Genomic DNA, 22,662 nt, shown 5'->3' with positions numbered 1-22,662 from the left:
GGCATTAATAATTTAAAAATATTAATGCTTGTGACCTCCAGGAATGAGGTCCCATGGCAGATGTAAAGATTCTTTTTAGAGAAGCTAATTTGGAATGAGCCAGCCAAAGGCCTATCTCAAGGGAATTTTTGAGGGCTAAACTAATTCCATGTTTGCATCAGTTCATTTTCATTATAGAGCACCTGTTATTTGTAGGGCTAAATATGGTCTAAAGCAGGAAGACTTGTGCTCACAATGTGAAACAAGCTGGGTAGGAGGTAGTATATTGGGAGCCAGCTCTATAGTATTTTAGAGCTTGAGCTCAGGAATCAGACTCACGGGTTTCAATTCTCATTGCACCACTCACTAGCTGTAATCTTGTGCACACTATGGGGATATGTAATCCCTAGTTCACAGAGCTGTCAGAATGGAAAAATGAGATCATTGTAAAGGATATGGTGCAGTGCTGGCACATAGTGAGTATTCAATCAATTCAATTAATCCCTCTGCTCCCCAAGGAACGGATGAATGTGCAGAGTACTTTTTAAATTGTTTAACATAAACCTCTCGTCTTTATCAAAACTCTCAGATTTAAGAACGCATTTGAGTCAGTTCTAATGAGGTGGATGAAACTGGAGCCTATTATACAGAGTGAAGTAAGCCAGAAAGAGAAACACCAATACAGTATATTAACGCATATATATATAGAATTTAGAAAGACAGTAACAACGACCCTATATTCAAGACAGCAAAAGAGACACAGATGTAAAGAACAGACTTTTGGACTATGTGGGAGAAGGTGAGGTTGAGATGATGGCAATGAATAGTACTGAAACATGTATACTACCATATGTCAAATAGATGACCAGTGCAAATTGGATGTATGAAGCAGGGCACCCAAAGCTGGTGTCTGGGACAACCCAGAGGGATAGGTTGGGGAGGGAAGTGGGAGAGGGGTTCAGGATGGTGGGACACATGTACATCCAGGGCTGATTCATGTCAGTGTATGGCAAAAGCCACCACAATACTGTAAAGTAATTAGCCTCCAATTAAAACAAACAAACAAACAAAAAAACTCCCAGATTTAAGCAGATTGATTTTTATTTTGAATTTTAAAGTTTATTTATTCCTATTGATATGCTAAGTCCTAATTAATTTTCAAGACTCATAAAAAGTTGGAGGTTGAAAAGGTTTTTTAGGTTATTTGATTCACTGTCTCCGGAGATGACTTTCACTTGTCTTTCACTGATATTTAAAATCAGGAAATAAAAACGTTTTTTGGACCATTCTAGTAACTGGCGGAATAACTGGGAATAAAATGAGAGGGAAGGATGGCCAGGGGAATATACAGGGGAGGAGAGAGCCTAATGGGAGAGGCATTGAGAGAGTATGGCCAGAATAAAAAGGAGAAATACAAGGAAGAGGAAAAAAAAAAAAGAAAAGAGGACCTTGAATAAGTGTAAGGAAAGAGGAGAAAGTACAGAGGCATTCCTATTCGTCATTGCAGACACTAATACGGTTTAAGAGTCAGATGTTCCGGATTTTGGTAATTGTAAAATGCATGATTGTAAGACATATTGCTTAACCTTTGTGAGTCGTGTTCTTCGGCGTTCGTGGTGTAGATTAAACGAGATGAGTGGAATGGGCGTCTGTTCAATTAAGAAGTTAGGAAGAGGAGAGAAAATGGCAGAAAATAGACAGAGAGAGAGAGAGGCATGGAGGGAAAAAGGAGGAGATAGAAATCGGTAGAGAACGAAGGAGGAGAGGGAGAAAGGGGAGTTATTGACAAAACACGTGAGAACTAAGGAAAACCACAGTAACGGTGTTTTTGTGGTTTCTGCGGTGACTGCTCCAACACACCGAGCCTCGACAACTTGCCGGGAACCTTGTTTGAGCTTAACATGCACAAATGCATGCTATCCTCACACCGTCTCTACTAGGCTAGGTTTCTAACCTTATTTTATAGAAGAGATATCTGAAGCATAGAGAGGTCCTGTAACTTTCTCAAAGTCGTACTTCTGGGTATTGGAAAGGAAGAATTTAAACGCAGGGTTCACTGCCTGCAAAGCCAATGCTGTTAAAAATCATCTCTAATAACCTTTAAAGAAGCTTCGTGGCTTTAAGGTGGATTCTTGCACGGGTTCTTGCAAGTTATGCCCTGGGTTCAATTTCCTCGCACAAAGCCTCACTGCTCCGGTCCCTTCTCGTCTTCCTAGCGCACAGCGTCCCGTCTCCATGGAAACCTGCGCGAGGCGGGATTTCCTCTCCCACGCACGCGCACTTCCGCCTAGAGCCGGAAGCACCGTGTCTAACAGCGGGTACCGGCGCGTGGGGACTTCTTGGAGAGTTGCAGTGGCAGGCCCGCGGAGGCTGCGAGAGTGGTCGACTTGGGCGCCCGAGTTCGGCGTGGTGATGCTGACCCCGGCGTTCGATCTTAGCCAGGACCCCGACTTCCTGACTGTTGCCATCCGCGTGCCTTACGCCCGGGTCTCTGAGTTCGATGTCTATTTCGAGGGGGTCGATTTCAAATTCTACGCCAAGCCGTACTTTCTCAGGCGAGTTTCGGGTGTTTGGCTCTGGGAAGAGCATGTTTTGGGGATTCATTTATTCATTCATTAGATAACTGCTTATCGAGGGAGGACTTTTCGGCGTCGCGACTGCCTTTTCCCGAGGTACCAGCCGCAGGTGCCGAGGAAGCGAACTCTCTCAGGCGCGCTCTGAATGCTGCAGAAGCTTATTGTTTGATATGTCTTCTTACATCCCCGCCTGGAAGAGACTCCGGAGCCACTTTAGAACGAAGAGTTTGTGACCATAATCGCCTTTCCTGTTTTTGTCCTGTCGCCCTAGTTCTTGTCCCTTTTCCTGTTTTCTTTTCGCTCTGCGTTAGTCCTCCTTGTCCCGAGACGGCTCACGCTGCCTTCCCTACTGACCTGTCGGTTTGACTTTTTCAGTCCACCCACGTCCTGTTCCCCTACCTCCTGGCTGACGCTTTCCTTTTCGCCTTTCTTGGTCCGGCTGATGCCAAAGTCTCCTTCACCTCTTCGTTGTTTGGTTCTTCTCTGTTTGATTTTACTCCTTCATTGTCGTTATCATCCCGCAAGCCTCAGGGAGGGACCTTCAGCTCTTGTTTGCATTTTTCTCCCTGCAGAACCTAACATCAGTGGTAACAGCTGACCTCTTCTCCCCCTGTCTGTGTGGGCAAGCAGTGCATTTAAGTGAAGGATTAAGTGCTTGTGTGCATTATCTCATTTAACCTGGATAGCGATCGTTGGAGATAGGCATCATTATTTAGAAGACACTGCCATATTATTCCGGAGAAGGCAATGGCAAGCCACTCCAGTACTCTTGCCTAGAAAATCCCATGGATGGAGGAGCCTGGTGGGCTGCAGTCCGTGGGGTCGCTAGGGGTCGGACACGACTGAGCGACTTTACTTTCCACTTTTCCCTTTCACACATTGGAGAAGGAAATGGCAACCCACTCCAGTGTTCTTGCCTGGAGAATCCCAGGGACGGGGGAGCCTGGTGGGCTTCCGTCTATGGGGATGGGGTCACACAGCGTCGGACACGACTGAAGTGACTCAGCAGCAGCAGCAGCAGCCATATTATTCTTTCTCAACATTGTCAATACATTCTTTTCTCCTTTCTACCGAGTGAAAATCCAGTCTCCTCATCTTTCTCATTCAAGTGTAGTTCCAGCCTACCCTTCCTGCCCAAGTACATTTCCAGTGCAGACATTCTCCTTGAGTTAAGCTGTTAAGTACTTGGCCTGAACCTGTTCTGCTCAGGTATCCCTTTGGCCTTAACTTAATCCACCTACTTGAGTATGTTATATAAAAGAGTGTCTGGATTTATACAAAGTGACTAGGGAAAGCCTGTTGGACGAGGTGATATTAAAGCCAAAACATGAAGAATGGGAAGAAGATGATGATGATGTTAGAAAACATTTATTGACATTTTACTCCTAGTTAGTGCTTTATGTGACTCACTTGATTTTAGGACAGTCTCACAAGGTAGGTTTTGTTATATACTCATGTTGCAGATAAGGGCTCAGAGAAAATATCTTAAATGAGATAGGATGATAAAATTAAGTAATTACAATGAAATAAATATTCCAAAATAAAAGTCACTTGCTTAATTAAGATTGGGAGTTTTGGTGAAGACCCAGTAAGCAGCTACTTGTGAAGCAGTTTATAAAGTACTTTTTATACAAATTTATCCATTCCTTGAGTAGCAGAGGCTTGGGGGTTGGGCACATGTGGGTCTCAGCACACTTACAGTTCTGTGACTTTTGGCAAGTTATTCAGTCTCAGTAAGTTTCCTAGTCTGTTAAGTGGGACTAATATTAGTGATTTTAAAGAGTTGATGTGAGGTTTGAGATAATGCATGTGTAATCCTTATTACTGTGCCTGATAATTAACTACATATTCAGTAAATGGTAGGTATTATGATTTATTAAGGGGGCATATTGTTGCAATTATCTGCTGCCAATAACCAATCAAACCTAACTGTGTAAAATAACAATCCTTTAACTCCCTCTGTTGGATTTTGTGCCTTAGGAACTTGGTAAGAGCTTGGCTGAACTGTTCTGGCTTAAGGTCTTTAATTCAGTCATGTATGGCTGGACCTGAGACAGGAAGGGCTAAAGCAGCTGGGGACTCATAGGGTAGGTGAAGGAGGGTATCTCTTTTCATGTGATTTCAGGACCTCCCTGTGTGGTCCCCCTTGTGATTCCTGCAGGGAGTTGCATCCCTACCAGGACAGCTGAAATTTTTAAGAGTAAATATTTCCGGGAGCAAGGCAGAATCCATATCATCTTTTATAACCTAACCTCAGAAATCACAGTGTCACTTCTGCTATATTGTTTTGTTTTGGGTAAAACAATTCTAGAAGCCCACTTAGTTTTAAGGAGAGGGGACATAGATTGCATTATTGGGAGGAATGATGTGAGATAGGTCATCTTTTGAAATGCAGTTTGCTACAGTATACCAGAGATGAATAAAAGCTCACTCCTCTCCTTGAGGAACTGAGTGTCTAGCAGGGAAGGCAGATCTGTTAGCAAATACTGTTTCGCCATCATGCATTAATAATTTAACTCTGTACTTATAAAGAGTTTAGGAGAAGGGAGATGATAATAATAGTTTACAGTTTCTGAACACTTGCTGTTGTACTAGCCACTAAGCTTTTTGTATTATCCTTTCTTTCTCACAGTAACCCTCAGATAGATTCTATTATTTTTTACTTTTTATAAATGAGGAATATGAACTTTGAAGTTAATTAACTTGTGGTACAAAGAAAGTTACAGAGCTAGTAAATGGCACAACTTGAAGGTAAAGTTCATATTTGTATCCATTGTATAACAAATTTATTCCTAACTGAATTTTTATGCTAGGTTTAGAAGGGATTTTTGGTTCGAAAATGTGTTATAGCTTCAGGAAACATTAAGATCAAAGGTAAGTAGGGATAAAGCCCTGTACCTTTTGGGGTCTGCCAAGATGGATGATGATGATAATGATGATGGTGTTAGAGTAGGAAACAAGGAGGAGCGGGGTGTGGGAGGAAAGTAGGTTCATATTTTAAGTTTGGAGTGGAATGGATCTGGCCTCATATATAATATGGGTGAATTAAAATTGTCTAGACCAGGGATTGGGGGCAGGAGGAGAAGGGGATGACAGAGAATGAGATGGCTGGATGGCATCACCGACTCGATGGACATGAGTTTGAGTGAACTCCTGGAGTTGGTGATGGACAGGGAGGCCTGGCGTGCTGTGATTCATGGGGTTGCAAAGAGTCGTACATGACTGAGTGAACTGAACCTGAAGCCAATATCAAGCAGCCATGGAAGCTTTCGTAATAGAAAAGTGACAGATTTCTATTTTAGAAAAATTCTTTTGGGGCCTCAGTTAGAGCATGGATTGACCCAGAGTCAAACTGGGAACAGGGAAATCAGTTCATGTCCTTTAGCAGGAAAGAGGGGGAAATCCCTATACAGTAATAATGAGATTTACAAAAACACTTTTGCTTTCTGCCTTTTTTAAAAAAAGTAGTAATTTACCCGATATAAACAATTGGTTTTATTGGTTCTTTATTCTTTCTCATTTTTTTGTTTCTTTTCTTTTTGGAAGCCAATTAGTATACTTTTATTGACCCCATCCTGTGTCAGTCATCAGGTATATAAATAACTCACATTAGTAAGGGAAAGTACTATAACAGTAGTGATAGCTAGTATTTATTGTGGCTTTTCAAGTGTTTTATAGTGACTAGTGCCTATTCAAACAGAAAGATGAGTCATCTCTGATTCCTTTTTTCTTAGCTAGGGAATAAATATAAGTTATTTAGTTTATAAAATTTAAATGCTGAGGAATATCTTTTTAAATGGTTGATAGATTTCAGTGCTTGATGCTTACTATCATGCTTTATGATGCTTTGTAATTTAAGGACTTCATGAGACCTTTAATTACATCTGCAGGTTAACCCTTCCTGGAAGAATTGTAGAAAATGGAAATGAGCAGGGATCCTATGATGCAGATAAAGGTATTGCCCTTGGAATTTTCTGTTAGTTTTTTTTCTTTGAATTCTTCATGTGGGTGTAGCTCCATAATAATCTCGTGTAATGTGGCGACCTTTAGGTGTACGGCGAGTGCCGTCTGTCCCTGTCACTCTTTTTTGTTTCTTAATGTCCAGTGCCTGTTATTCATGGATTTCTTAACAGTTACAGTTTCCCCAATCCTTTACATTATACTTCACATTGTTCTTTAAAGTTTAGTTAGTTAAATACTCTGGCTCTGTTTTCCGAAACTTTTATTTCCTACTTATCCCTACATTTATTAAGTGTTTAAAAGTTAAAGTTAGATTGTGGGAGGTGACTGATTAGAAAAGAAGTGGATGATTTTTGTAAGCTGTGAGTCAAATGTTTCTAAGACAGTTTTCTTTTTAGAATTCTAAAAATTTATTTTTTGTTTAAGTATGATTGATTTACAGTGCTGTTAGCCTTAGGTATACAGCAAAGTGATTCAGATATATATACATATTCTTTTTTTCCATTACTATTTTCAATCTTAAAATATAATTAGGTGAGAGAGAAACTGTCCATAAGGGACTTTTAAAGATTGATTGAATTTTCTTCTCTTAATTGATAAGCCCTTCATTTCAGCTCATCTTGAAACCATTTACTTTCCTTCTGTAGAAGTCACTGGATTTTCCTTTGTCACTGCATCTGGAATAAGAATACCTTGTGTACTGTTGTGTGATTTAGTCAGTGAATATTGACCTCAATGAACTAGGGTAATGGAGGAAAGATGGAATGAAAGAGTTAAACGACAAAGTTCTAACCCATAACACAGTATAACTGATGTGATGAAGTACAAAGAATCTGCCTTTCTAGGTAGTAAATCTGCTTTTAATTGCAGATAAGCTGCATACTGAAGCATAGTTATTAAATCTTGAAAGTAAATGGGGGTTTAGGAAGGTTAAATATGTGGAAATATTTGGATTTAGTTGTGTTTGATATATTAGAATATGGCTAAGTGCACTGAAAGAGGTAAAATGTTTTAAAATGTAAGAGGAGTGAATAATGTAGTCTATTCGTAGGGGAACCTAGATGAAGGTGATAAACCCTGTCAAGGAAAAAAAAGAAGTACATAGATGGAATTTGGGTTTGCATTAGACAGGCTTTAGGGATATATCTCTTGAGATATCAAAGAACTTTATCAAGCCATCATTGCCTTATTTAAGATTTTGTGTATATTTGAAATGGCTGCTATTCTTCATTGGATTCAGTTCAGTTCAGTTGCTCAGTCGTGTCCGACTCTTTGTGACCCCCATGGGCTGCAGCACACCAGGCCTCCCTGTCCATCACCAACTCCCGGAGTTCACTCAAACTCATGTCTATCGAGTCAGTGATGCCATTGAACCATCTCATCCTTTGTCCCCTTCTCCTCCTGCTTTCAGTCTTTCCCAGCATCAGGGTCTTTTCAAATGAGTTATTTCTTCTCAGCAAGTGGCCAAAGTATTGGAGTTTCAGCTTCAGCATCAGTCCTTCCAGTGAATATTCAGGACCCATTTCCTTTAGGATGGACTGGTTGGATATCCTTGCAGTCCAAGGGACTCTCAAGAGTCTTCTCCAACACCACAGTTCAAAAGCATCAATTCTTCGGTACTCAGCTTTCTTTACAGTCCAACTCTCACGTCCATACATGACTACTGGAAAAACCATAGCTTTGACTAGATGGACCTTTGTCAGCAAAGTAATGTCTCTGCTTTTTAATATGCTGTCTAGGTTGGTCATAACTTTTCTTCCAAGGAGTAAGCGCCTTTTAATTTTATGGCTGCAGTCTCCATCTACAGTGATTTTGGAGCCCCCCAAAATAAAGTCTGAAACTGTTTCCACTGTTTCCCCATCTATTTGCCATGAAGTAATGGGACCAGATGCCATGATCTTAGTTTTCTGAATGTTGAGCTTTAAGCCAACTTTTTCACTCTCCTCTTTCACTTTCATCAAGAGACTTTTGAGTTCCTCTTCACTTTCTGCCATAAGGGTGGTGTCATCTGCATATCTGAGGTTATTGGTATTTCTCCTGGCAATCTTGATTCCAGCTTGTGCTTCTTCCAGCGTTTCTCATGATGTATTCTGCATAGAAGTTAAGCAGGGTGACAATATACAGCCTTGACGTACTCCTTTCCCAATTTGGAACCAGTCTGTAGTTCCATGTCCAGTTCTGACTGTTGCTTCCTGACCTGCATATAGGTTTCTCAAGAGGCAAGTCAGGTGGTCTGGTATTCCCATCTCTTTTAGAATTTTCCACAGTTTGTTGTTCTTCATTGGACTAGATATCTTGATTTCACCGCATCCCTGCCCAGGCTAGAAATAAATCTTATGAGTAGCTACAGTTGGGAGAAGGCAGTGGCAGCCCACTCCAGTACTTTTGCCTGGAAAATCCCATGGACGGAGGAGCCTGGAAGGCTACAGTCCATGGGGTCGCAAAGAGTCGGACACGACTGAGCGACTTGACTTTCACTTTTCACTTTCATGCATTGGAGAAGGAAATGGTCCCCCACTCCAGTGTTCTTGCCTGGAGAATCCCAGGGATGGTGGAGCCTTGTGGGCTGCCGTCTATGGGGTCACACAGAGTCGGACACGACTGAAGTGACTTAGCAGCAGCAGCTACAGTTGACTCTAAGCTTTTGCCTTCTTAGGCCATTGTGTTTTTGACCTGAACTTTTAATGTTATCGGTAGGTGAATGTGATATTGGGTAAGATTTAAGCATTCTGCAGCTTTAACAGATTTATTTCTCATAGAGGGGACAGCTGAATCAGTGGTTCTGAAAAACCTTGTTTGAGCCTTTTCCTATCTCGATTTTTATTTACCAACTATGTATTAAGGGCATAATTTTGGAGCTCTGTGAAATAAAATTATAATTCTGAGATGTCTGTTTCTTAGGTATGTTTGTGAAGTGTTTGAGTATTTTAATTTAGCTAAGCATAGAACCCATTTATCTTTAAGGAATTTTTACCATTCGGTTGCCCAAAGAAACTCCTGGCCAACATTTTGAAGGGCTGAACATGTTAACTGCTCTGCTGGCACCAAGAAAATCCAGGACTGCAAAACCCCTTGTGGAAGAGATAGGTATGTTTATTGCAGTTGGGAGGAAATGCAGGTAAATGAATATTTGGAATGCTGTGTGTTTCTTGGGGGAAAGGGATGTAGCACATAGGAAACAGGAGAAAATACTTCAGATGACAAGATGAGATCATGTAACACCATATGGAAATACTTCATTTGTTGACATTTAATTTAAGACATAAACAACTCTGTTAAACCAGTAGGTCAGTCATTTTGGGGGACCAATTGTGTTTGCCAAAATATTGGCCTCTTGAGCTAAAATCAGAAGCCTACAATTCAGTGTAATCAGAAAGCAAACACCACCCAGGTCAAAGAAGTGGAACATCTCCCAAGTCCTGGAATCTTACCCTGGTTATTTCTCACTCCTGACTCTCCAAGGTAACCACTACCTTCAGTGTTGCCTGTTTTTTGAACTGGATCAATATATATATAATCCATTACAGTAAATGATCTTTGTTGTCTAGCCTCTTTCACTGAACATTTTTGTGAGATTTATCCATGTATAGCTGAGGTCTGTTTGTTTTTATCGTGTTATTATTTATATATTCTACCATTGATGGAACTTTGGCTTGGTTCCTTTTTTTTTTTTTTGTCTAATAAGAATAGTGAGGTGAGGGCTGGGCCAAATAGGTGAATGGGATGAAGACATACAAACTTCCAGTTTTATAATAAGGAAACCATGGGGATGTAATATAGAGCATAAGGAATAAGGTCAATAGTACTGTAATTACTTTATATGGGGACAGATGGTGATCATTTTGTAATGTTTGCCAACATCACATTATTATGTAGTATACCCAGAATGGACCTAGTATGATACATTAACATATTTAAAAAAAAGAGAATGGCAGGAGTATTCTTTTGGGGTACATGGGCAGACAGTATTTCCCTATACTTTTTCTTCCCCAAGTTGTACCTAGGAAATCTAGTGGTTTAATGAACTAGTACTTTACATATTTAGGGTCTTCTGAGGTTTCTGAGGAAGGAGTGGAAGATGACGATGATGAATTTGATTGGGAAATTGAACAGTCCCCCTATGAAGAGGTACCAGAAAGTGCCTTGAATCCGAACTGCCGCTACGGGTTTGGAAACTTACGCTCAGGAGTGTTTCAGCGGTTGCAGGTATGTTTTTCTAAAAGACCTTGCTATACGCCAAGGGTTTGACCATTTGCATAGTTTAATTTCGGTTCTGCTCATACCTGGAGGTTTTTTATGAAGATAGTAGGAGATGATGTATTTAGAGCGCAAACCACATTTCCTTGCGTGTGATCGTTACACGGACAGTCACTCCCTTCCGTGGCACTGCCTATGTTGCCGGGTCTCATTGTGCTTACACATGAAAGATGTCCTGGGACTTTCTTTTTTCTCCACTTCAGATGTTATTTTAGACGTGAAGTTTCCAAAATACAGAACAGAACCCCTCTCTCCTCAGACTTCCTGAAAAGCTTTATGTTTTATACTTCTGAAAAATGAAAGTTGTTTACTTGTGGCATGATGTCCCTTCTGTTTTATATGTAAATGAAACAGAATATTCCTGGTGAGAAGGGCTTTCTGTCTTTTGATCAAATTGTTTAGTTTTTAGTGTACTGTAGACACTTTTCTGTATTTACTCTTCGTGGGGTTTGAATGGAATCTTTTGCTAAAATCTGCTCTTTGGTCAGTTAGGCTAAAAAAGGAATGACATCACTCTCTTCCTCAGACAATGCAGGAAATTCTATTTCATGAATGAAATGGAGATTTGGATTTTTTTCTACTTTAGTTGTATTATAGAAAGCAATATAGTTGGCGTCTTACTTTAAAATCTTTTTAATTTATTTTCTTATTGAACTTTTTGGTCTAGTTTTACTTTTTTTTTTTTTATAGAATGCCACATAATTGGAACCATGCAACATTTAAACATGTAGCCTTTTCAGATTGGCTTCTTTTTTAGTAATATGTGTTTGTTTCCTTCATGTCTTTTCATGACTTGATAGCTCATTTTTTTTTTTTCTTTTCTTTTTCCTCTGACTGGAATAGAGCCCCAGCCCTTAGAGGTAAAAGTGCAGAGCCCTAACCACTGGACTGCCAGGAAGTCCCCTTAATTTTTTTTTAAATGGGAGAAACATGTGATGAACAGTTTTTTAATTTTAACTTCATCCCTTTGGGTTCAGTTCAGTCGCTAAGTCTTGTCCGACTCTCCGCGACCCCATGAATCACAGCACGCCAGGCCTCCCTGTCCATCACCAACTCCCGGAGTTCACTCAAACTCATGTCCACAGAGTCGGTGATGCCATCCAGCCATCTCATTCTCTGTTGTCCCCTTCTCCTCCCGCCCCCAACCTTTCCCAGCATCAGAGTCTTTTCCAGTGAGTCAACCCATCGCATGAGGTGGCCAAAGTATTGCAGTTTCAGCTTTAGCATCAGTCCTTCCAATGAACACCCAGGATTGATCTCCTTTAGAATGGACAGGTTGGATCTCCTTGCAGTCCAAGGGACTCTCAAGAGTCTTCTCCAACACCACAGTTCAAAAGCATTAATTCTTAGGCGATCAGCTTTCTTCACAGTCCAACTCTCACATCCATACATGACCACGGGGAAAACCATAGCCTTGGATGCTAAACCTTCTTAGTATGTGGTTTATTATAGTAAGACATATTTGAGTCTGCTAAGGAAAGGTAAAGGATCTATGTTTCGGTCCTACTTGTACCTCTGTTTAAATTTGGAATTCAGGCCAGTTATTTGACCACAAATAAATTTTGTCTCCTCTTTGTAGAACAGCCATAAATTTGCTCACCTACTTTATAAGGCTGTTTAGATTCTAATTTATGGAGATGCTACATTTGAAAACTCCTGGAAAAAAAAAGATTAGCATGCTAGAAAGACTTCTGCCCTTAAGAAATTTAAAATGCTCTCAAAACTTCTTAAAGGGAACAAAATTGGGATTTACTTAAGAGCAAATAATACTGATGAGATACTTCATTCAAACGCCTTATATGTTTTTCTGCTGAGTTATGGTTTCTCCATATTCTCTCTCCCTAAAGTTTTTTTCTACAGCAGAAACTACAGTAAATGGACCTCAGTTGTTTGGCAGAGAGTAGTCTGTGGTTAATCTTTTTGGGATTACCTGTCTAAAGCTATAAATGAATGAGAGAAAACTCCTGCAGGCTAAGGACAGATTGTACATTCAGTCTGAAAGTGCTTGTTGATGCCAAGGAACTCGGTTTCTTCATTACTGCCACTGTAGAGGGAAGACCCTCTCAAGGGGTTTCTGCCACGCTGCTGAGAAGATTCAGGACTGCCATGATGTGAGCCCAGGCCAAGTCCCTGGGAGGTCAGAAATTTTTGTATCTGTTGAAAACGTTCACTAAGTTAGTAGTTTAGGTTGAGTAAAGAGAAAAGTTATTAATCAATTTTCTTTTTATCTTTGGATGTCTTATCTAATGCCCTGAATCTCTAGATTCCTGTCTCCCAGCTAAAATAAAACACAAACGAATCATCCTCACATTTTTGGAGCCCTCCTGTAGCTCTTCCTGACTGCATTCCTCTGAACCTTGCTACTGTAAACAATTTGAATGCCTCTTGTCTTCAACAGAGGGAAAAACAAAATGCATTTGAGAAAATTCTAAAGGATAGTGTAAATAGCAATACTATTAACAGTGCAGGTGTATAACGCCACATGTACAATGTAGGGATCACAAAAAGTCTGAAACTAAAAGTTTTTTGTATTGAGTTTGATGACATGACCTGATCAGAACTGATATGAGTTTTTCAATAATTAAAAAAAAAAAATCCTGCTTAGTGTGTGCGTATTCAAAGATTTTGCAGTAGAAATAGCAATGAATTTAAATACGGTGTGCCGCCCCAGACTCAACACATGGATTGTATGTGCACCATTACTTTTCTAAACTCTTTTAAGAGTGAATCCTGAAGCTCAGCCCTCTCTGGGGAACTTGGGTAGACTGTGGACCTCAGTGACAGCTAGTGGACAGTATCTGACCTCCAGTGATAGCTAGCAGCTGGTATGTGTGTCCTTGAGAGGCACTGGGATGGGCTCCACGTCACCATTCTGTCGTGGCCTCATCACTACTGTACGTGCATATTCTACTGCTGGATAAACCAGTGTGTAGTCTTTACAGAATATTGTGTTTTCTCATATGGATTAAATGTGAGGTTTGTGGTGTCCTTCATGACAGTTTGGAAATATAAGAACTTTTGAAAATCATGTGTGAATCAAGATGCCAGTAATTAAAGGATGCTGTCTTCGGGGTATTAAGGTACATGTGTTTTATGTAATCGTGCCACAGAAATCTTCCATAACTGGTATTACTTGAAGAGTTCGATTGCATTTATAGCTGTTCTGTTTGTGATATTCATGTCATGCGATTAAAAACTGAGCAATCATGTAAGATTAACATGTAAGACCTTTTTTTATGGATTGTAAGGAAATTCTTTTAATTTTTAGAAATTTTATTATTTAAAAAATTTTAAAATTGCGCTATAGTTGATTTATGATATTGTGTTATTTTCAGGTGTACAGCAAAGTGATTCAATTATACATGCATACATACCTATACGTGTGTTTATATATATATGTATATTTCAGATACTTTCTCCTTATAAGTTATTAGAAAATGTTGACTATAATTCCCTATGCTATACAGTAGGCCCTTGTTGATTATCTGTATTTTACATGTGGTAGCGTGTATATGTCAGTACCAAACTCTTAGTTTATCTCCACCCCACGTCATCCCCATGACCTTTTTCTACTAGTAAACGAGCTAGAGGAAACAGACCATTATTGCATAAATAAGAACTTTGAGAACATATTTTCTATTTTAAATGATGTGTTTAAGAAACCACCATTTACAGTTCCTCTGGTTCTGCCTTTGGATGAGAAAATATCCATAAAGTTTTGTTGACTCATATTTTACTAACATTTTTACAGTCTCTTCCCACCCACCCTCCATTAAATGAAATACAGCTTTGTTTTTCTCTGATGATAAAAGTGATATATATTCATTATAAAGATACAATATAAGAAAGAAAGTAAAACATCATCCATAATTTCAGTACCCAGGTATCTTCTCTGAATTGAATTATTTAACCTTTTATTGGGGGATAGTGTATAGTCTTTCATGTTTATTTCCCACCAGCCATTTACACAGGGTTTGCTTGTGAACTTCCGTATTTTATACTGATACTGAGAAGGAAATAAAATTATTTTTGCTGAAACAAATTCTCTGTCACCACCCTGCACCCATACACACGTGTGCACACTCACCCCCCTGCCCCCCCCATCACACACACACTCTTTCCTTTCAGAAATTTCTGCCAGCCACAGGACGCCTTTGGAAAACTGCCCTGGCAGTTCCAAGTCAGGGCTTCTAACCAGGCTTCTGGCGTCACTGGCTGCCAGCAGCAACAATCCTAGAGTCTCTGGACTCCCACCCAGCAGGCTCCCGGGACTACTGCTGCCAGCAGCCACAGGATGCTGGCCTGCCGGCCCTTTCCTTCTGTCAGCTACACTGGGGACCTGAAGCTGTTGTTTCCAGGAGCCCTACTGGCCTGATGGGCACACAGTTCTTCATTTTCTCTCTGGACAGTCTCGGCCTTTGCTCTGCTGAAACTCACATTAGCCTTGTTTAGATCCCACGTGACCTTTTCTTGGCACTGCCCATCTTTAAGTAGCTCTCCCGGCTGACCTTAGCAGTACTTTCAAAACAAAACAAAAGCAAGAATCATTTTCGCCCTGTTGTAGTGTGTCATTTCTTATCCTCTTCCTTTCTCTTGTTTGACAAATGCCTTAGATTTCACTGCTCCAAGCTAACTTCACTTTTTAGTTTGTTCCAGTTTCACACTCCCCGCCCCCCACCATGCCGCCCAAGGCCTGCCTCACTGCCCCTCCTGTCTCTGTGGTTGAGGAGGTGATGTCAGGCAGGTGAGGAAGCAGAGGAGAGAGAAAGAGTCCAGGTTGTCCTGCTCAGGGAAGAGATATTTCTGACAAATTAAACTAGAACTCTGAAAATGTTTTCCCTTGGAAGCCTTGCTGCACGCTTGTAAACTCTGTACTGCGAGTGAGTTTCCATTTTATTTTGAGTTGAGTAAATTTGTGGGCTGCCCAGAGAATCTAACTATGATTTATAATCATGTGTCTTTAGGAAAATTCATTCTGAGCCTCCCAAAAGTAAATTGTAAAAGAACTCTTGGAATGTAGATTTTTCCAAGTTTGGGGGTCTGTTTTTTGCCCAGAATGTTTGTGCTCTGAAGTATTCACATATTCTGGATGTGACTTCCAAAAATGAAAGGGGCCCTTTCATTTTACTAGGATGTGCTTACATTAAATGTTGGTGATGTTTTATTGTTTAGTCGCTAAGTTGTGTATGACTCTTTGCGACCCCATAGACTGCAGCAGGCCAGACTTCCCTGTCCTTTACTATCTTCAGGAGTGTGCTCAGATTTCATGTCTGTTGAGTCAGTGATACTATCTAACTATCTCATCATCTGCCACCCTTTTCTCCTTTTGCCTTCAGTCTTGGCCAGCATCAGGGGCTTTTCCAGTGAGTTGACTCTTCACATCAGGTGGCCAGGCGCTCAGCCTTCTTTATGGTCCAGCTCTCACATCTGTACATGACTACTGGAAAACCATGCCTGATGTTACTTTAGCTCAATGGATTGTGGTAGGGCTGAGAGGGTTTTTTTTGGAGTTTTTTTTTTTTTAATTGCAGGAATTCTGATGGTGTGGAGAGTTCTGTGTCTTAGTCTCTCCCTGGAAGATTCCATATAGCTGGTTTCATTGTAGTGATTTTGCTGTGCCACAGCTGTTGACTTTAAACCTGGGCATCAGTCACCAACCAATCATTCTCTTTACAAGTCTCTCTTAACAGTTTGCCTTCACAACCGTCTACCAAGTTATTTCCCTTGATTTCTTTTCAACTAATAGTCTTCAAGCTGCTTCCAGTTTGCTTATTTATCCCTTGCAGTTGGTGGTGGGAATGGGGAGATTGAAGAAAGAAAAAAGAGCTTTAGAAATATTTTGTATTGTACAAGGTTTCTTCCCTTCATAATTCTAGTCAAAAGAAAAAAGACCATATGGATTGTAGGTGGTTTTACTAATACAGGTGTTTTTTGTAGAGTTGGACTTAGGAAACATGATGTAAATCAGTATGTATTCATCCAGGGGAAGATGACTGTGGTAATGTTGAATATTACTTTGGATTAGATTTTCAAATTTTCTTTTCTTTTTGCTTGAGTCACATTTTATTTTATTTTTTAATTTTTATATGCATAATGTAGAACTATTCCTTTTTTATTTAAATTTAGAATTTTTTTTTTTTTACTTTGCATTATTGTATTGGTTTTGCCATACATTGACATGAATCTGCCCCGGGTGCACATATGTTCCCCATCTTGTACCCCCCTCCCATCTCCTTCCCCATTCTATCCCTCTGGTTCATCCCTGTACACCAGCTCCAAGCATCCTGTATCATGCATCAAACTTGGACTGGTGATTCGTTTCACATATGATAATATACATGTTTCAAACTGGAAATTATATCTATTAAAATTGCCCTTAAAAATTCTTGTTAGGGATGAAAAGGGGCAAGAAAATAAGGACAGAGCCTAAGGTTGGCTTGGCCTTGGGGGACTGATTAAAAAGATTGCATTTCTCTTCAAGGGGAGTATTTACAGGGACATGAAAATTATCTAAGTTTTGGTTTGCTGACATGGCACCCCTGGCAGCAGCAGCTCCACCTTCATTATTTTTAAATCTCTGGGAGTAAATGGGGGAATAAATGGAGAATTAAATGTTCTGTTTGCTTGCAGAGGTTTATTCTGTTCTGGTTTTCATGTTAAACTTTTATAGCTTTAACCCATGCTAATCAGTTTGTTGTAAGGATTAAATGAAATAATTGATGTGAAAGCTTCTAACAGGGCCTGGCAAATAGTAGATGTCTAACAAACATTTGCTGGATTTGAATTTAAATGTCACAGGTGGAATAATGACTTATAGATCAATTAGATTCTTCTTGTGTTTGGGCATTTTGTACAAAATTAGGTATTTCATGGCTCAAATAGGAGACAGCAATTATTCTTTCTTTCTTGGGTGTTCTTAGGATGAATTGAGTGATGTTATTGATATTAAGGATCCAGATTTCACCTCTGCTGCTGAACGAAGGCAGAAACGCCTGGATGCTGAGCTGGCCAAGTTTGATCCTGATCATTATCTGTAAGTATTGAGTTTTATTTCTTAAGGTTTAAATAATTTACTTGAGATTGAGTATTTAAAACAATTTTGAGTGCCTTTTTGACCATGTTGGGCATGTGCTTTTTGGACTCCAGAAATGAGTGATAGCTCACAACCTTAATTGACATTTAAATTAACCTACAACTATTATACCTTGGTGATCTTTGTAAGGTGCTACTTTTCATTACCTCATTTCAGCACACCACAGAAATCTTTTAGTGTACTTCTTTGAGTTTTTTGCTCTCCAGACTTTAAAATAGAACACTGCATTCCTGAGAATACACACCATTCTTTTCAGAAGACTCAGTTGTGAATAATGGTATATATGAATAAAAACACATTTCAGTTTCTTTAAGAATTTGAATCTATGTATTGCATTTCTTGGCTAATCGAGGGGTGGGTTTTCCCAACCCTTTTATCCACTAGCACCTGTAATCGAGGATCCATTTCAAATGAACAAATAACTGTTTTTTGGGCTAGGATATAAGTACAGTCTAATTTTAAGTTTTGCTTTATTTCCCACCTGCATCAGTTGTGTCTTGAGCTATCATGCATCTCTGTCAGGCTTATATTTGTTGAAGGAATAAAACTAAGGGGTAGGTAAATAATCACTTGCCTTGGAAAGATTGTGATGTGTCTCATTGATCATGAATAGCAGCACTTCTTGCAAGGAAGTGATTGTATCCAGGCCTCTGTGAGTACTTGACAGCCTTCTTAGGATGTCAGTAGTGTTTTGATATAGACCTCAGGTAATATTCTTCTCATACTCTGGGCCGGCAGGTTCTAAGCTGTTACCTATGCAGCTATGCTCTTGTATAGTGCTCTCAGCTTATCGAGTTCTCATGTGTGATTATTTCAGTTTTCACAGCAGTGAGGAAGGGGGGGTTAAAGGACTCACCCAAGGTCACACCGCTGCTAAGTGACTCATCTGGGACTTGAAAAGAGTCTTTCCATTTGTCATTTTGTATTTCCTTTTCATGTACACTATTTCAGTTTAACTGCTGTTGCTCTTGTGATTAACAGTCTATCTCCTGTGACTCAATGGGAGGCTAATTGGAATGGCAGAAATATATCTTGTGAGGTGCAAATGGATTGAGTGATATGTGATGATGAATGGTGGAACTCTTTGACATCCTCAGGGAAGCTGTGTAAGAGTAGGGTGGGTTATATTTTGGAGGACATCTGAGAGATTCAACTCCGTTTACACTGCCATTTCTAATTACCTTTATCTCTCCAATTGTGATTTTAAATGTCCACTGAAGAATAATTTGAAGAAACCCATTTAAAATCATGCTGAATATTTAAATCGGAAATTTCATTGTCAGCAAATTTCCTGGGCAAGCATGAAAACAGATTGAGCTTTACAAGACAGAAATTTCAAGTGGGAGGGAGCTTAATTAGCTGAACTGCCTATCTCTTCTCTTCTAAAACTTGAAGAATAGTGATATGGCCTGAGAGAATTAAGAAATTGGGATTTATAGTTAGCAGTTTAATATTAGAAGCAGCCCTTATTTTTCTCTATCTTCTGTGTCTTTATCCAGAAGCACATTTTCTTTAATAGCATGCATGAAATGTTCTTTGCATTACTCCAGGAGGGTTCTTTTTACATGAGCGGTTTAAATTCAGTCTTGGGCAAGTTGGAGGGTAAGAGTTGGGAGGTAAAGATCCTTTGTGACTTTTCTGGTAGGAATGGTGATAGTGGTTTAGTCACTAAGTCGTGTCCGACTCTTTGTGACCCCTTGGACTATAATAGCCGGCCAGCCTCCTCTGTCCATGAGATTCTCCAGGCAAGAATACTGGAATGGGTTGCCATTTCCTTCTCCGGGGGATCTTCCTGACCCAGGAATCAAACCCACGTCTCCTGCATTGCAGGCAGACTCTTTACCGACTGAGCTATGAGGGAAGCTGGTAGGAATAAGACTGGTTATTTGTCATTTTTGTTTTACTCATTGTTTATATTAGCTGACTGACTCGCCCAAATGTGTTGAATTAAATGAAGTGCAAGTAAAATTTTAAATTTTCAATTAAAAATCACTGCTTATTTTGTCATTCTTAATGGTTAATACAGTGGAAGAAAAGGTTTATTTTAAATTCTTACCTACCATGAAGACAATACATTGCATGTATTGTATTAGAATTTATTTGTATATAATGTGATATGAGAGTCCCTTGGACTGCAAGGAGATCCAACCAGTCCATTCTAAAGGAGATCAATCCTGAGTGTTCATTGGAAGGACTGATGCTAAAGCTGAAACTCCAGTACTTTGGCCACCTCATGCGACGAGTTGACTCACTGGAAAAAGAGTCTGATGCTGGGAGGGATTGGGGGTGGGAGGAGACGGGGACGACAGAGATTGAGATGGCTGGATGGCATCACCAAGTCGATGGACATGAGTTTGAGTGAACTCCGGGAGTTGATGGACAGGGAGGCCTGGCGTGCTGTGATTCATGGGGTCGCAAAGAGTCGGACACGACTGAACTGAACTGAACTGAACTGAATGTGATATGCATGTATAATACATAGTGTATTTTACATTGGCATAATACATGACGTTTTCAAGTTGTTTGACTTGCCCTCACAAGTCATGTCTCTTCATGTTGTCAGGTTTTTCAGTAGCTTAAGGAAAACTAATTTAAATTTTACCCTAAGGCAGAACACAGTGAGGTAAATTGACTATATACAAAAATTTATACATTCCAAAGGCACATGTAAATGACTTCAGGTTGTTATTGTTTTAAAAATCCTTTCTTGTAAAATCTGGGTGCTAGTGTGTGAAATTTCCCCCCATAAGTTTTGCATCCCAGCAGAATGCTAAGCATGTAAAGTTGATCCATTATACTTTTTGATTATCCATTTCTTGCCATTTTAAATTTCCTTTGATATTATTTTTACAGTAAAGTATGTTCAAGGAGTTTTGAAACATTCGTTGATAGTCCTTCCTTTTTTGCTTATTATAGTTTCCATATTTCTCTAGCTGAGCCTGGTTTTGGATTTTTTTTCCTTCCCAGTCAAATTGTTTTTTTTATTGTTGGCATATATTTTACTTTAACCAGTTCATAAAGTCTCACTTATTTCCTTATTGGAGAAAATAAAAGAATTTAGTTAACATTCAAAATAACTACAAGATAAGAAAAGGGACAACAGTGATTGTATCGCATTTGAAGTGCCTTTTTTGGGACCAAGAGAAGACCTTCTTGTATTTATTTACTTATTTTAAAAAATTGAGGTGTAGTTGATTTACAATATTATATTAGTTCAAGTGTACAACATAGTGATTCACAATTTTTATAGATTATATTTTGTTTAAAGTTATTATAAAATGTTGACTCTATCCCCTGTACTGTACAATATGTCCCTTATAGCTTATTTATTTTATATATGGTAGTTTATACCTCTTAATCTGGGGAGTCATGTAAAATTGTAATGTTCAGCACTATACATTTGGTAAAGAAGATGATAGAATGATCAAGCTCCTGGATTTACTGAGGAGACCTCAAAACGACAAGTAGTAATTAGAAGCCTGAAAAGAAAGGTTCACCTCCTTCCCAGTGCGGTTCTTTATTCAAAATAGCAACCTTCGGAAAAAGCACTGGAATAAAATGTCACTTATTCATTCTTTCATGTATATACTTACTTGTTCTACCAGTATGTGTTTGAATGACTTCCATGTCAGGCAGTGTTGCAGACAGCAGGCAGAGAGTGGTATGGTAGCTGCCCTCATGGGGCTTACACTCCAGTGGGAAAATTAAAAGTATTTCTATTGTGATAAGTGCTGTGAAGAAAAGCCAGGTGAAGGGTTTAGAGAGCAACTGGACATCTCACTGACTCCTCTATTTCCACATGTTTAAAATCGAACGCATCATTTTACCTGTAAAATCTTCCTGAATTTTCTGCTTGGTAGGATGCCCTTTATTTCATCCCAGTCACTCAGGTTGAAACCTGGGATTCACCTTGGACTTGTTCTTTATTCCACACTTGCAGTCAATCCTGAAATTGTACCATTTATCTCTTTCTGCTTTGCTTCACTCCATCTCTTCCTGGCCCTCATCTGTGTCTGGCTTGTTGCAGCTGTCCCCTAACTGCCCAGCTGGCGTTTCTCATTCCAGCTGGGCTCTTCTGCAGATCCATCAACCATAAAACCATCAGTGCAGTGTCTACTGAGAGTGAAAATCTGCTTAAGGCCTTACTGGGCTCTCCTTTGCCTAAAGCATAACCTCCTAACTCCTTAGCATGTGTAGAGAGTTTTCCGTGATCTGGATGCTACCTGCCTCTGTGGCGTCTATTTTGCCACCCCCTGCCCACATTTCGAATGACGACACTAATGAATGTTTGCATCTCCCCACCTGTACCACACCACTTCTCACACATATTTTACTCCTAATTTCCCTTTTCCAGCTGTTGTTTCCCCTTTTCCTGCTTTCCCTGAATAACTTTGACTTATCCTGTAAGGCTGGGCTCAATTGTCACCCCCTGGCACCCTCACTTCCAGCTTGGCATAGGAATTGCTCATGTGTTGTAGCTCATCTTGTTTTTACCGCATTCTCTTGTAACATTCTGTGTTTTTTTTCTATTGTTCACATTGAATTGTGGTGCCCTGAAGGACAGGGCAAGAGTCTTACTGGTCTTCTCTCTTATGCCACACAGAGAGGGCACTCAGTGAATGCCCAGTGAACTCATGGCATTTTAAAACTTGAGAATAATTTATTCTGGAAAGTAGAGCATCAGTCAACCTAGATATTGGGCATCACAAGGAATGAACCATCGCTGTTTAGATGAGGGACTGTAATAGTGAGATTTTACTCAAAACATTTTGACGTTTTTGAGGGGTGTGCATGAAG

General features: G+C 39.8%; 1 protein-coding gene across 2 annotated transcripts in view; it reads left to right on the top strand.

Moving 5' to 3' along the window:
• Nucleotides 1-2,276: 2,276 nt before the first annotated feature.
• Nucleotides 2,277-22,662, top strand: part of SHQ1 (SHQ1, H/ACA ribonucleoprotein assembly factor) — a 103,127-nt gene continuing 82,741 nt past the window's right edge. For both annotated transcript variants that reach the window (XM_088831956.1, XM_055414331.2), the window contains exons 1-5: nucleotides 2,277-2,534; nucleotides 6,446-6,510; nucleotides 9,480-9,602; nucleotides 10,561-10,721; nucleotides 17,693-17,805. In XM_088831956.1, the coding sequence (XP_088688082.1) occupies nucleotides 2,392-2,534; nucleotides 6,446-6,510; nucleotides 9,480-9,602; nucleotides 10,561-10,721; nucleotides 17,693-17,805 (605 nt within the window). In that variant the 5' untranslated portion in view covers nucleotides 2,277-2,391. The remainder of the gene's footprint in view (nucleotides 2,535-6,445; nucleotides 6,511-9,479; nucleotides 9,603-10,560; nucleotides 10,722-17,692; nucleotides 17,806-22,662) is intronic.

The sequence above is a fragment of the Moschus berezovskii genome, chromosome 24, assembly GCF_049115385.1.
Source record: "Moschus berezovskii isolate FMDL1 chromosome 24, NW_MosBer_1.0, whole genome shotgun sequence".
NCBI lineage: Eukaryota > Metazoa > Chordata > Mammalia > Artiodactyla > Moschidae > Moschus > Moschus berezovskii.
Note: the sequence above shows the minus strand (reverse complement) of the source record. Positions and strands in the feature narration are given on the sequence as shown.